Source organism: Gorilla gorilla, chromosome 11 (assembly GCF_029281585.2).
Source record: "Gorilla gorilla gorilla isolate KB3781 chromosome 11, NHGRI_mGorGor1-v2.1_pri, whole genome shotgun sequence".
In the NCBI taxonomy this organism is placed as follows: domain Eukaryota; kingdom Metazoa; phylum Chordata; class Mammalia; order Primates; family Hominidae; genus Gorilla; species Gorilla gorilla.
In genome coordinates this window covers 80,006,748-80,022,568 of record NC_073235.2, presented here as the reverse complement: position 1 = coordinate 80,022,568, position 15,821 = coordinate 80,006,748, and the positions used below count along the sequence as shown (strand labels likewise).

General features: G+C 34.6%; 1 protein-coding gene across 2 annotated transcripts in view; it reads right to left on the bottom strand.

Annotated features, from left to right (window-relative positions):
• Nucleotides 1–214: 214 nt before the first annotated feature.
• The window catches only part of AGPS (alkylglycerone phosphate synthase), a 157,745-nt gene continuing 142,138 nt past the window's right edge, over nt 215–15,821 (bottom strand). Inside the window, exon 20 of one of the 2 annotated variants that reach the window (XM_031008691.3) lies at nt 215–5,981. In XM_031008691.3, the coding sequence (XP_030864551.1) occupies nt 5,860–5,981 (122 nt within the window). In that variant the 3' untranslated portion in view covers nt 215–5,859. The remainder of the gene's footprint in view (nt 5,982–15,821) is intronic. The other variant, XM_063695017.1, reaches the window with a different exon arrangement.

The window sequence follows — 15,821 nt, the reverse complement described above, 5'->3', positions numbered from 1 at the left end:
CTTCAGTCATTTCAGAGCCCAGACAGCTACAACCTTCCTTTCAGTGTGGGAGCCACAGGCAGGGATGTAATCAGTATCTGCACATGCCCTTCACTACCGGAGATGGTACTCATGGGCACAAAGCGTATCCTGTTTGTTTTGGCCGAGTATAGCATGCTGTCAACAAAGGTTAAATAGAACCAACATGAAATAAACAACAATTTCTATAACAATGGGTGGTTGTGGTATTGATTTATTTTTCCCCAGCACATCTTAAAAATCACACATGGGCATTTGCTTATAGAACAATACAGTCTAAGAAAACCAGTAAGAGGAGAATCTGAACACACACTGAAAGCACGGAATACTGACTATGTGTTGAGCCCTTGTGGAAAACAGTATGGCTCAGTCGGAATTGACAAAGCTATGCTGGAATCTCTCAGGAATTTTCCTTCCCACTGCATATCCCCTTTTAGACTATAAATGTAAAGAGAAGAATTGTTTGTATGCATTAATTACAGCAGTATAATGGCTTACATACAAGTACTTACTCACATGTAGTTCCCAAAGGATTACTACAGTCCTGGCAGGAATATGTACTGCCTTGGAGGAAGACTCAGGATAAGATATTATTCAAGTCAAGTTGTATCAGAGCCAAAGTATTTCACAGGCTTAGCAAAAATGGACAAGAATTAATATAACCTACATATATTTCTCATAAGATTTAATCATTGTCCAGAACAGAAATATTCGTTATTCTGAAGGCACCATCACACGAAAAAGGACTGACACACAATATTAGGAATAGAAACCACCCGCACTCCCCAGCTCACAGGTTCTGCTCCTCAGGGAGCCTGTGAGCAAACATCCAGAAAGAATGTAGTGAGTGTCTTGAGGCTCAATGTCACACCCACCAAGCCACAACTTAGGGCTACTAGGTTGGGGCAGTAGGAATGAAAATGTAGGAAGAAAAAGCACATACAAATCCCATTGACTGATTAGATGTGTATCAGAGTACAGGTCCACCATACAATTAGTTAAATATACTAGAACAGATTATCCAAAACAACACTGTGGAAAGAATTACCAGTGTTTCCACATTTAACTGCTTAATTCCTGACATGTTCTTGAAGAGGAATAATCTTGAACTGCTGAATGACCTCTGTCTAAAGACTTATCCTCTCCCACTCATTTAAAATAATGGCTAGTTCATGGAAAAAAAAAAATCCCAACAAGGCACTGTGAGCTTTTGGGGATATAGTATAAGTAGCTCAAAAAATAACTACTTATAGAAACTTGTATGCCAGTATGAGCATTTCATGTCCTTTTCTGATATGTGAACAAGACTAAAGGAAAAACATGTTTCCTAGGGTACATGTGGTGTTCAGGAAAAACACTGCCAACAAAAGGTTGTCTTAAAAACATGTATATATGTTGCTTAGAAATCCACCATGAAACAGATTTTTTTCCTTTTCTTTCTCACTCAGATTTGGAATTCAGAGTCTCTGCAAGATGTTTTTCCTTGTGGAAAAATAAATAATCTCCTTTGGAAACCAAAAAAGAAATCTTTTCATGTTCACAGAACTAAAGTTACTAAATTCTGTGATGGTTCTTTGGCTTGAGTGTTCTATATGTCAGTGGTCCTTACTCTGATTTGTTAAGGAATTAATTATGATTAGAAGAGCACAAGAGTGCTCACTCTTTGAGGATCTTCCAAGGTTCAAAAGGGAGTGCTTCAGGTTCATAGGAGTCTCAATGCCTCCTGGGAATACAGCATTGATTTTAAAAAATGATTAGGGATTGACAAAACCTAGCTAACAATATCCTCAGCTATAAATCCAAAGAGATTTATTCACAAGTAGGTTGCACTTGATTTTGCACTTGATTATGCTACAAGCAACAAAATTATAAAAATAAATTTTGTGTTTTCAAATCAGTGGAAATATGAACATGAAAAACTAAAACTAAAAGAAAAACTCATATGCAAATAGAAGAATAAACAGCTTCACACTCCCTTTGAAGAAAAAAAAATTAGACCCAGGTCCATTTTATTAATAATATGATCTATAATCTCTTGACATTACAAGTAGTTTTTACAGTTAAATTTCACACTGAAGACAAACACTGTTTGGCTTAGGGAGCAGAAAGCTGAGTAACTTACATCCTTTTATATCAGACACTATATTTTAACAGTTTAAGAAAACCTTTTATACTTTCTGGATTTAAGCATCAATATGTAGGTTGTTTCCTTTACAGGAAACTGAAATTAGTAAGAATTAAGTGAATATACTGACATATGGCTCATTTGGGAACATGAAGCCTAGAGCAAAGCCAAGCTTCTATAACTCATAAAGTCAAATGTAAAACATTCTGGATTCTTCAAACCTAAATGGGCACTTGTTATTTTCCACTTTTCTTCAACCATGAGCTAAGCCCTAACTAAAATCAAAGTTGATAAAGATTAAGTGGTAAACAAAAAAATTATTAAAGCTGTCCTTAACTCCTGTCTGAGTGTTTTTTAAGATATAGATATGCTTTCCACAGCATTCCACTTTGGCTGCCTCAAGCACCAGCACATGCAGTTTGTGAATCAATCTGTAGTAACTGTGTTCTAGCATATATACAGAATAGAAGTTCAACCAAACCCAGCCCCATACGAACAGCCAAGGGAACACACTTCAGTGTAGGACTACAGAGCTTCTCTGATAAGCTACAGTTAAGTTGTAGCTATAAAGGAATATGACAAAGGAAAGTCTGGGTGCTAACATGCAGAAAGGCATTTTCAAAAATGCAAGCTAGGACTTAGCAGTTACTAATAGACTATTCTAGTGGAGGAAAAGGTTTCCTTGCAACCATCTGTATCTGGTATACCATACACACCGATGGAAGCTCATCCTTTATTGCAATTTTGTTTTCAAAATACATCAACACAGGCAAACTAGAAGGCTTCCAACTTCATAAATAACTTTTAAGTAATAGTACTACAATATGTAAGCACTTTTAGGAAGAAAACTCCTACTTCCTTAGAAGAAATAATATAATCCTCTTTTCTTTGTGTAAAATGATGGGCACAATAAACATGTGGTTTCCACAATTCTTACTAAGCTAAAAACAGCTCAAGTTACTTATCATAAGACTAAATTCACTTATGCACTACTAGAAATTGCACCAAACATTAAGGCAACAGTTTCTCTAAGGGTCTATAAAGCCTGTTCATATTGAGTCTTTAGTATTCAATGCCATTTCTCACTAGTGGCAAGTTAATATTCCCACTGAAACCCCAACCCAAATGTGACATTACCAAATTTAAGTAAATTATTGCAAATATGACTAATTTAAGAAAGTCAGTGTTATGCAGTACTGAAAACCAAATAGGCAACAAGTTTTTGAAATTAAAAATAAACATTAAAAATGAGTTAAGAAGTGTCACGTAAACAGTGTTCTCCTGACTTGACTTTTATGAAGCCATTTTCAGGTATTATAGAAATAAGAGGCATGGTTTAAGTGCTTCTGTGCATATTCATGAACTCAGTCCTTCACAGATACCAAGTCTATACTGAGGCACCTCCCAGAAGTAGGTGTGTGAAAGTGGGGGCTGGGGGTAGGGGGAGGCTTTCTGATTTACTAAATCAGAGTGAAACAGTACTGATCAATGTTCTTGTGTTTCAAAATGATTTCGGTAGAAATGATTCCACCTACAAAATGCAGTCACCATTATAAAATCAAGGTTGGGGAGTCCTGCATATACTTGGAAAAAGAAAAACAAAGACATAAATCATGAATTTCCATAAGGTTCATGTAGAATAGTGAACATAATAATTTCAGGTGTTACATTTACAGTTTCCTAATATCAAGTATGGATTTCTGAGGTTGCTGAAATTGAACTCCCTGGGAAAGAATGTTATAACAATCACATGCAAAGGAATGGATCTTCTTATTAACCTGTTTTATTTTTTAAAAATTACTCAGAAACATATACATATATATATATATACACACACACACGCATACATATATATATATATATATATACTTCCAGTGAGACATTAGTACCTTCTTTAATTTTATATTTTGATCACCAATTAAAGAAATTACCTTCGTGAACAGATGCATTTTATAAAGCTGAGATTTTTATAATTCTAGAGGCAACTTCTTCATCAAGTGTCCAACTAGGTCAAATATCAAGGGCTTAAAGCAAAGATCTGTTGGAAATTTTATAATTAAAAATAAATGACCAATGAAGAGAGGCAGCTTCTAAAAAATAAATATTTCATTTTGTTGTTAAACTGATATTTAATTCTAATTTAATTACATATTTATTAGTTTGAGGCCAATTTTAATAGTTAAAAATTATTTATCATTTTGAAGTCTTAAAAATATCATTTTGTCAATTTTAAATTACCATTTTTCTGGTTAAGGCTACTTCAGATATAAAAGGTATCAAACTGCCCAAAAATACTTTGGAGCTGTTGCTACATACACAGACAATGCATCCTTTTAAAGGATCGTCTGCATTTTGACTTACATTATCTGATCAAATATTAGTTTTAAAAAATTATCAAAAGTTAGGTATTGCATTAAGAAAACAATCCATCTCAAAATGTGAAACATGAACCTTGGCAGACAGTGATTCAAAGTAATCATTTCACTTTAATATCCAGGTTTGAATGTACAAATGCTTGCTAAATGTGATTAATGTTCTCATTATTTAAGAAACAGGATATTTCAAACTTTTGATTATGGTATATGCATTATTACATTACATTTAAAAAAAATTAGGTTAAACCAGTTATTCAAAAAAGGCATTAAACCATTATTAAAAACTAAATTGAAACTTTACTTTTTATATGAAAATTTATCATGCCATTGGGATTAATTTTAAAAAAGCAAAAATGATTTTTGTCATTGAAACTGCTGAGGCTTTCAAATTCAGTAGTTGAATGATGACTGTTTCTTTAGTGAAACAATTCTTGCAATTGGAGACATTAAGTCTAAGAGTTTTCCTTCTGCTCTTGCTGTAGCTGTTTCTTCTGCATTTCAGCAATAAGAATGTGAAATCAGAAACATTAGGACTCTAAGTTGAATAAAGGCGTTCATTTCATGGTAAACCTGTTCTTCACTTGCAATGAGGGATGTCAGCTTTTCTTACAAAACATATTATCAATGAATTAGAATATAACAATAGGTTATCTCCGTGATACAAATACAACTCATACCACAATAGAAACAGAAACATGGAGAACAAAAACATGTCCCCTAACAGAATAATTTGTATATTGATGATACAAGGTTTTATGCATGTATACTAATTTAAAAAAAAAAAAAAAAAAGTAGGCCAAGCACCTTACAGACGTGAAGGCTTTCTAAATAACAGGTTGCCTAAATTCTTTCATGAATATCCTTCCCCTTAATGGCCTACTCACACTAGACTATGCTCTTAAACAATGTACACGTGTATCACTCCTCAGTGGAATCCTTCCCTAGACATCTGATTCCCAGAAACGTTCTTTTAAAAAGAGGCTAGCTGAGCAATCAATGATACCAAATCTGTCTTTGTTCCCCAAGAGGAAGCAACAATACAAAACAGCTGGCAGCAGCTTCCTCTGGAATAACTGGCAGCTTTGTGCTGCCTGACTAAAATTTGAAATGACAACCGCTGAATGTAAAATGATGTACCTACAATGAGAGAGATTTAGGAATACCATCTGTCAATCCATAGATGTAGAAACAAAACAAACTACAGAATGAAAACAAACTTATTTTAAACCAAAAAAACAAATGTATCCAAAATATAGTCCATGATATATTTGATTACTAGTATAACCACAGTTGAAAACTTAAAAAAAAAATTGACATTTTTTTGTAATGGTACTAATGGATTTATAAAAGGTTTCTGTTTCCAAAGATGTTATTGGGGTCCACATATTCCTTGACAGACTTCAGCATCCCAAAGCCGACATCAGAGATACTTTCCTTTAGCCATTGCTTCCGTAACTTGCCCACTGGAAAAACAAAATCAAAAATGCTTCAATATATGCTATGATGCTGGGAACCAATCAATCTTGTGACCATGAGTGAACAAACACTGTGTGATAAATGCTTTTATTCAAAAATGAGAAATGTTTTGCTTTATTTGATTTATTGAGCCCACCAGACTATCAAGCTCATTAAGCCCAATGTATTCCCAGGGGAAGTCTGTGCTCCACAGTGTCTCCTTTCTCTGTAAACTATGAAATGGAGATTGAAGGAAGCTTGGACAGAGATTATAGCCCATTTTACAAATAACAAAATGAGAAAAACGTGCATTTCAAAAGAACCCACCTCTGCCTTAACTACCAAAACACACCCAAGTTTTAGAGAAAATGAAGTTAACTAAAGAAAAACATCACATTGAGATGAATTTGTTGGGTAAATTCAGCAAAAATGACAGGATATATATCCTTAAAATATTTTAATGAACATAAAGGCTTAAAATAATAAGAAAATTTGAAACTTTAATAGGCTCAAGAAAAAAATCTGGCTATTAAGCTTCTATTTACATTTTCTTTTCACAGTACTTTTAAATAAATTTGCATGTTCCCAAATAATGGTTACTTTCTTCCTACTGTTTTTCCAGATTTAGAATTTTTTTCCTAAGGCATTAAATAAATCAAATACCTAATCCATCGTAAACTTAATCTTTTGCTTTTACATACTGTACAAAGTTCCCTTTTTTTTGTTTCTAGGTCTTGCTAATTTGTTCTGAGAATAGTGAAGTAACATAATGGTTAGCAGCATAAATTATATTTCAAAAGGTACTCAATGAAAAACATAACCTTTTGTAAGTAGAACTTTTGTAAGAAAGAATATGTACTTAATCTGTAAAAGAATTCTGAAATGTCAATTTGCTCTGGTATTAAAAAGCAAGCAATACGCTAACTTATCTGTGGCAAAATGGATAAATCTTTTAATTTACAGTTAGGATTATTTGTACTTGTACTTCTCCAAAAAACCTATTATCATACTAATTGAATTCAAATGGTCATTTTCCACAAATGTTCATTAATGATCCAAAGTCATCAACAGTGATTTAATTGACCAACTGAAATGGGAAACCTTCTTTCATTAAAGTATTCAGCCTGTCATTCTATAATGCATTCCCATTTATTAGGCTGTAGTGATACATCATAGCATCTGCCTTTTGGAAACCTTAAATACCATTTCGAGCTCAACTAAAACCATCTTTTGTGTCCAGTTCTCTAAGAAACCATCAAATTGTCATCAAAATAATAAATACTGTGATAATCTCAGAAAGCAAATTATCTGCTTGGCTTTCAGAAATAAAAAGGTATTGCTGGTATTAAGATGGGGGGAAATGAAGTTCAGCAGAAAAAAAACCTTAAATTCAAAATGAAAAATTTTGTTTGAGATAGCTCTAAAACCAGAAGCTAAGAGCAAATAAATCCCTATTCCTGCAATCTCTACCACCTAAAAGATATTCTACCAGGACCTTCTATTATCTCCTAAGGGACTGCCCATGACTATGATTCAGCCTGTTTTTTCACTTGCAAATGGTTAGACTTTATAAAGTCTCTTCAACTCTAATATTCTATGATTTTAAGCACTTTTTAAAAAAGTTAAAAATCAGTTTTTTTCCAGATTTGATCCACAGGATTTTTTTTTTTTTTTAAACAACTACTCTGTGAATGGTAAAATGGGCTTTACCATACTATTATAAGCTGCCCACACTGAGGCAGCTGAAGAGAGGGGTGACGAGCAGTGAATACCAGTCTCCACTGTTATCTGTAATACAGTTTCACTGAATGTATCCTGTGGTTATGGATGTAATTGTCCTGAAAAGACTGCAAACAACTGCTCCAACAAGATGGAGCACATTAGAACCTCAGCAGGATGCCCAACAGCTAGCTTGTCTGCCTGGTTTTACACCTCTAGTAATAATGCAATTCCACAAGGAACTGAACCATCGTCTGAGAAGCCACCCAACAGCCATTGAATATTTAATGAAGTCACTCACCAAGCGCTGGAAAACAGAAGGTGCTTGGAGTGCATCATTACTTCTGTCAGAAGGATAATTTACACATCTATCTTGTCAAATTTTCTATGGTTTATACTTTTACAATAATCAATCTAATATACATTTGATTAGTGAAGTAGAAAGTAGAAAAAAAAAAGGGCAGTACGGCCAACAAAGCTGTGGCCCCTCATAAACACATTTGATAAAAGCATTTAACCCCTTCGTGGCAGAGGTCTGGCACTTCTTCTGCCACTGATAACAGAATTTGAAATGGGGTCAGAAATCTTGATTTATGCAATTAAAGGTACTAGAAATCTTTGGCTTTGTTTAACAATTTAAGTCAACTACTTCACAGGATACATATACAGATAGAAAACACATTCAAACAAAAACGTTCAATATGCCTTAACAACGAGACAATTATTGGAGTCTTCTTGAGATTCTGGAGAACCTTATGTAGTTACCCCACATGGATCAATAAAACAACAAACACCACAGGCCTTAATCTTGGAGAAGAAACACACTTCAAAGTACAAGATTTTTATTCCAGAGCTAAACACCACCACTAATAATGCCCTTTGTACAATTCTTAGTTGTACTGCTGGGCATTCAGAAATTAGCTGACCATACTGATCTGTACCCATGTTAACACACATGGGTATACAACTATATAGCAGTTCCTTATTAAACACCTGTAAAGCTCATTTTCAGAAAGGGAAGAAATTATACTCTGTCCCTTATGTAGCACACCATATTAAAGGAAGGGAAAATGAATGACTGAAGACAGCAAATAACAGGTGGCCTAAAACTATTTCAATTTACCTTGTATGTGATAGTTATCTACTGAAAGGCATGTGTACACATACCACATAAAGCCTATTCTTCTTTTTTAGACCTGAATCATCTGATGTGGGGTATTCATAGCTACTGACCCAACATATTCCTTTGACTTCTGATGTTCTAGAAGTATAAATCTAGCCTGAGAGTCAACACTAGAGCTACAAAAAGCCAAGATCACCATCTCTGAAAACAAGATAAGTACCTTGCATTCCATAATTCTCTATTATTCTAAATATATGATTCCTTAAGTACTTAAGTATTTAGATGTATTTTATAAGACATAAAAAAGATGGGCCAAATACTGAATACTACAGAAAACTAGGCCAGGCACAGTGACTCATGCTTGTAATCCCAACATTTTGGGAGGCTGAGGTGGGAAGATCATTTAAGCCCAGGAGTTCAAGACCAGCCTGGGTAACATAGTGAGACCCCATTTCTAAAAAAATAAAAATAAAAAAATAAAAAATAAGCTGGATGTGGCGGCACGCATCTGCAGTCTCAGCTACTCAGGAGATTGGGCGGGAGGAGAACTTGAGCTCAGAAGTTTGAGGCTGCAGTGAGTCAAGATCATGGCACTGCATTCTAGCCCAGGTGACAGAGCGAGACGCCATAGCTCACACACACACACAAAAAGAAACAAAAAAGAAAAGAAAAGAAAGAAAACTAATGGGGCGGGGGGTGGGGGGCTGTGCTTAAATTAAAAATGGAGTTCACTGTTTTACAATTTAATTTCTAATAATGTATATAGAGACTGGATCAAACAAGTTGTGTGTATTCTTCCACAACACATAGTACATTTTTAAAACTTTACTTTTGGAACAGAGAATATGAAAACTTTCAAGTACAGTTTTTCAAATTACAGGCTCACTATTCCCCGGGATGCTAAGAGATTCAAGAAAGAATGCAAGAAAGAAGTTGTGGTATGATCAACAGCATAAATGAATGAACAGACATGTATGCAAGGTATAAGAGATAAAATGATGTACATGGAAAATGTGGACATGGAGGCCAATCTGGCCACCAAAAATTATCTGGAACTACTCTTTGAGGCTTAATGGATTGAAGATTTAGCAGAAAACTACCAAACAGTCCTAATCTAAAAGGGATAAATCCAGCGTCTGCTGGTCACAGAGGTCTCTAGCTAAATTTTAATTTTTTGAATCACACATTTGATTATAAGTCAAAAAGATTATAGACTTATTAAAAAGAACAAATTATGAAATGGGCCATACATTTAGAAGATTATTGAAGGTGAAGCTCAGAAGTAGACTTCAGCCAAAGCAAAAAGCATCTAACCATTATAACAACTATATTTTGAAAGTTCTAGTTTGAGTATCCTGGATATCTCTTTAGCACTATTCTATAGGTCAGATTTTAAGAAGAAAACCTAGACTTAGCTGCTTATACGAGTGATCTGAGCATCGACTTTGTATTTCAAGATTTAATTTAATCTGACCAAACTACTGCTGGATTATGTAAGAAAGTAGTGTTAGAGGGGACAACCAACCTCTTCCCAGGGTTGTTTGCTAATCACATGAAACTAACTATAAAAGTATTCTGTAACAATGTAATAATGTAATACAGGCATTCTCAGATTAACAGACATATTATTTATAAGTTATAGACATAAAATTGTCAAAGAGAAAAAGTTCTCTTTAGAGATCCAAAGCTAAGTGATATTATCCAAGCCACCTATACTCACTCTCCTGGTGATATACCTGAGGCTAGAAGCTACTAAAGGTATAGCATGTGGTAAGAGACAGCCAACACAATGTTGTCCCTGGCCCTTTTGTCTTGGGCTTGGCCCCTGTAGTCACACAGGGGTGGGGGGATGGTGGGGTGGGGAGCAGGGATCAGTATCTTCTTGCTACAGATTTTTCTGTCAGCTCTCAAATCTGTTTAACCTATGCTACAGCTGAAATATTAATAGTTTAATGTTCAGTTAAATTGTGGGTTAAGTTGGTTTCCACAGTATGTTCTTACACTCTAACTACAACATTGCTTCAATGGAAAAATATTATAATCAACATATACGTTTTGTTAGAAAAGGCCAGTCAAAGAAACTGAAAAAATTAAAAGGCAAAACAAATTTTCTATCTTATAGTAATCTGATAAAGATTCAGTGTTGGAAAGGCTAAAGTCATCTGGTAGCTATCAAAGGAATAAGACATTGACATTGATATAGTCAAGAACAGTTCTAACATACTAAGGATCCCTGTGCTGTTTACAGTCACACCCTCTCCAGCCTCAACTTTTGGAAATCACTAATCTTTTTTTTACTCTTAAGATTTTGTCATTTCAAAAATGGTATAGAAATAGAACCAGGCAGTATGTAACCTTTTGGGATGGATTTTATTCACTTAACATAATTCCCTGGAGAGTTATTCCAAGTTGTTGCATGTATTGATAGTTCATTGTTTTTATTTATTGCTGAGTAGTATTCTATGGTATGGATGTACCACAGTATGTGTAGGCAGCCATTCACCAGCTGAAGGACATCTGGGCTGTTTCCAGTTTGGGTGTATTATGCTATTATGAATAAAGCTGCTATGAATATTTATGTACAGGTTTTTATGTGAACATAAGTTTTCATTTCTCTGGTACAAATGTTCAAATGTGCATTTGCTGGGTTGAGTGGTGATTACATGTTCAGTTTTATAAGAAACTGCCAAACTGTTTTCCAGAATGGCTGTACCACTTTACATTCCCTCAAGCAATGTATGAGTGATTCAGTTTCTCTGCATCATTGGCAGAATTTGATATTGTCACTATTTTTTTATTTTAGCCATTCTGATAGGTGTGTAGTGATATCTCCTGTGGCTTTAATTTTCATTTCCCTAATAGCTAACAATGTTGAACATTTTTTCATGTGATTATGTGCCATCTGTATATCTTCTTCAGTGAAATTTTTCTTCATGTCTCTTGCCTATTTTCTAATTAAAGTATTTGCTTTTTACTAATGAGCTATGAAATTTATATATAACAGATATGTCTTTTCTTGGATATAAGGTTTGCACATATTTTCTCCTACTCTATAACCTATCTTTTCATCCTAACAGAGTCCTTCATAGAGCAAAAGTTTCTAATTTTGATAAAATCCAGTTTATCAATTTTTTATAAATTGTACTTTTAGTGTCTGGTCTAAGAATTCTTTGCCTGGCTCTAGATCCTGAAGATATTCTCTGCATTTTTCTAAAGGTTTTATAGTTTTGTTTTACTTTTAAGTTCATTATTCATTTTGAGTTAAATTTTTGTATAGGTATGAGATTTAGGTCAGAGTTCTTTTCCCCTCCCGCCCAGTACTATTTGTTGAAAAAGCTATGCTTCCTCCGCTAGATTGCTTTTGTACTTTCATCAAACTCAGCTTGGCATATTTGTGTGCTCTATTTCTGGGTTCTCTATTCTGTTCCACTGATCTATGTGTCCTCCTCCAGTAACACACAGTCATGACTACTGTAACTATATAGTAAGTCTTGAAATAAGGTAGATTGACTGCTTTTACTTTATTCATTTTTTCAAATTTGTTTTAGCTGTCTAGTTCCTTCTCCTTACCATATAAATTTTAGAATAATATTTTCTATATCTATTTAAACATCTTGCTGAAATTTTGGCAGAAAATGCACTAAACAGATAGATCAATTTGGAAAGAACTGACAGCTTTACTATGTTGAGTTTTCTACCAAACCATGAATACTGTATGTCTCTTCATTTATTTAGGTCTTCTTTGATTTCTTTCATCAAGATTCTGTAATTTTCAGAATACAAATTCGGTATATATTTTGCTAGATTTATGCCTATTTCATTTTCTTTGGAACAACTGCAAGTGGTATTATATTTTAGATTTGGTTTCTATATGCTTAATTGTTAGTATTTAGAAATGTAATTGATTTTTGTGTGTGATCTTGTATCCTGAAATCTTGCTGACTCTGTTTTTGTATATTCTTTGGGATTTTCTATATAGTCAATAACGGCACCTGCAAATAGGGATAGTTATACTTCCTCCTTTCCAATCTATATGCCTTTTGTTTCACACTACAAATTAACAAATGGCCCTAAACCTGATTTTTTTGCTCAGCTTCTTTGAGTAGTTTCCTTTTACTTTTAAAGTTTCTAATACCATTAGATTCTGGTAAGACTACCAAAAAAAGGTAACAGCAGCTGCCCTATAATTATAATAGGGAGTAATTTTGGTTAGGTAAAAAAAATCAATATTTAAACTAAGGCTGGTTATACTTAATCAAGGTTTTTAACTTCCTGAGAAGGACTTAGGTATGATTTTAGCAAATGAACAACTTAAAAAAAGGACTTAGGTATGATTTTAGCAAATGAACAACTTAAAAACTTAACTCATAAATTGAAATTAAATACATGGCTGACATAAACTTTGCTATTGAAACTGACCAGCTCGTCAGTTACAAAAACAAGCACTATGAAGATTAAGTTAAGTAGGCTTTATATTTCCTATAGCCTCCAGTTCCAGACTACATCTGTTTTCTCTGATACACAAAACCAGAGTTAACATAGCTCCATTTGTCACAGCATGATTGTAGGCAGACAAACCAGCCTGTCTGTTTCCAGATAGTGAAAGCAACTGTTATTAATCACAATTACAGGCCAAACCCTCTAAGAGAAATTGCATCAATATTCTCCCAACCCCTGGACCTTTTACTCTGGAACTCAAAAGTGGTACTGAGAGTGTCATGACACTGCCTGAAGGTCAGTAAATAAAGATGCTACTATGAGTTCAACTTGAGTTTTAAGTTCAGGGTGCAAATCAAGAAAAATCTTTTCTATACATAAAAATAAGTGATCTCTCAAAAGCTCTAGCATTGAATAAGTTTATCAAGGTAACTAAAAACATTATTTAAAATTTATGTTGAAAAGGTTTCTGCTTTATGAAATTATACTGAATAGCAGCAGGCATTTGAAATATACAAATTATATGATTACCTATAAACAGAAAAGCTATTATGAAAATAACATTCTTCGATAGCAAATTTCATAGCCAATACTGTGAAGGAAATTTATTTTTCTTTCATGCTGATTGTAAGAAACTTTCCTATAGGGTGAGATCAACTGTAGTTTATAAATGAAGTGTTAAAACTATTGTTGAATCATATCCCTTGAATGTATGGATCTTTCTCAAATACACTGTAATCCTTTCTTTAATGGTTAAGGCAAGAGTGCCAAACAGATTGCCACCTGGTGCTGTTTATTGCTATTATTAAAAACAAACAAACAAACAAAACTATTGTTTTTTAAGCACTTACTAAATGTAAGGCATTTAGATGTTTTACATAGATTATCACGTTAAGTGTTGCAATAAACATATGAGACAGGTACCATTATTCCCATTTTGCAGGTGAGGAAAGTGTAAGTCAGAGAAATTATTTCCCTAAGGTCACACAGTTAAATGCAAAACCAGGAATCCAATATAGATTTGATTCCATAACCTACATTATTTCCCCTCTGTTGTTCAGCCACTCAAATTTATACTGGTTTTAAGACAAAAAGTTCGAATGAAACCTTACATACTTAACGCATTTATGGAAGAACACTAAATGGCTGGTGGTATGGAGTTGCAGAAAAATGCACACTATTTTACCCTATTTCTCCAATGAATAACTAACTCACTCTGCTAATATACTTTCCCAGAAATATTAGAGAATAAACTGAGACTTTCTATGACTAAATATGACCCTCTATTCAATATTTAGGCCTAGTTACCAAATGTTAAGCTAAATTAACTATGAGACTACTGCCTTTTTTCTTTTCTTTTTTTTTTAAGAGACAGGATCTTACTCTCTATCACCCATGCTGGAGTGCAGTGGTGCGATGCCAGCTCACTGCAACCTTAACCTCCTGGGCTCAAGCCATCTTCCCGCCCCAGCTTCCCAAGTAGTTAGGACTATAGGCATGTGCCATCACAGTGAGCTAGTTTTTTTTCTTAGTTTTTGTAGAGATGGAGTCTTGCTATGTTGCGCAGACTGTCTCAAACTCCTGGGCTCAAGCAATCTTTCCACCTGGGCCTCCCAAAGTGTTTGGAATGCAGGTGTGAACCACAGCCAACTACTGCTGTTCTAATATAAAAGAATAATATGTGGCCGGGCGTGGTGGCTCATGCCTGTAATCCCAGCACTTTGGGAGGCTGAGACAGGTGGATCACCTGAGGTCAGGAGTTCAAGACCAGCCTGGCCAACATGGTGAAACCCCGTCTCTACTAAAAATACAAAAAATTAGCTGGGTGTGGTGGCGGGAGCCTGTAATCCCAGCTACTCGGGAGGCTGAGGCAGGAGAATAGCTTGAACCCGAGAGGCAGAGGTTGCAGTGAGTGGAGATCACACCATCGCACTCCAGCCTGGGCAACAAGAGTGAAACTCCATCTCAAAAAAAAAAAAAAAAAAAAAAAAGGATTAATATGCAAGATTCAGAGCTATTTGATAATTTGCAAAACTGTTCAAATTCTGTGAGCATTTATTTGGGCATGCACTTATCCACTCATTTAACATATTCATTGAGCATTTATGATGTTGAACTATGTAGAGCAGCCAGTCACTGTTTAGGGAGTGAGAAATACAGTGACAAACAAGATAAAGTCATTAACCTCAATGAATTTAATTCAAATGGGGATTACAGAAACTACACAAGAGGACAGGGAAGATCCCTCTAAGAAGGTGACATTTTTATTAGAGACCTAAACAATGGTAGAAAGTGAGTCATGCAAATATCTGAAGGAGAGGACAAAAGAAAGAACATTATAAAAAGAGGGAACAAACAGCAAAGGCCTTGAATGGGAAAAGGGATTAGTATGTCTGAGGAATAGCAAGAAGGCCAATGCTGCTAGAGGTACAAAGTAATCAAAGCTGAGGACAGAGAGAGTGATATACAATGTATCCTTGAAGGTCATGATAAGGAGTTTTCATTTTGTTCTGAATGTGAGAAGAAACCATTGATTTTTTTTAACAGATTAATCGAGCAGCAAGAGAAA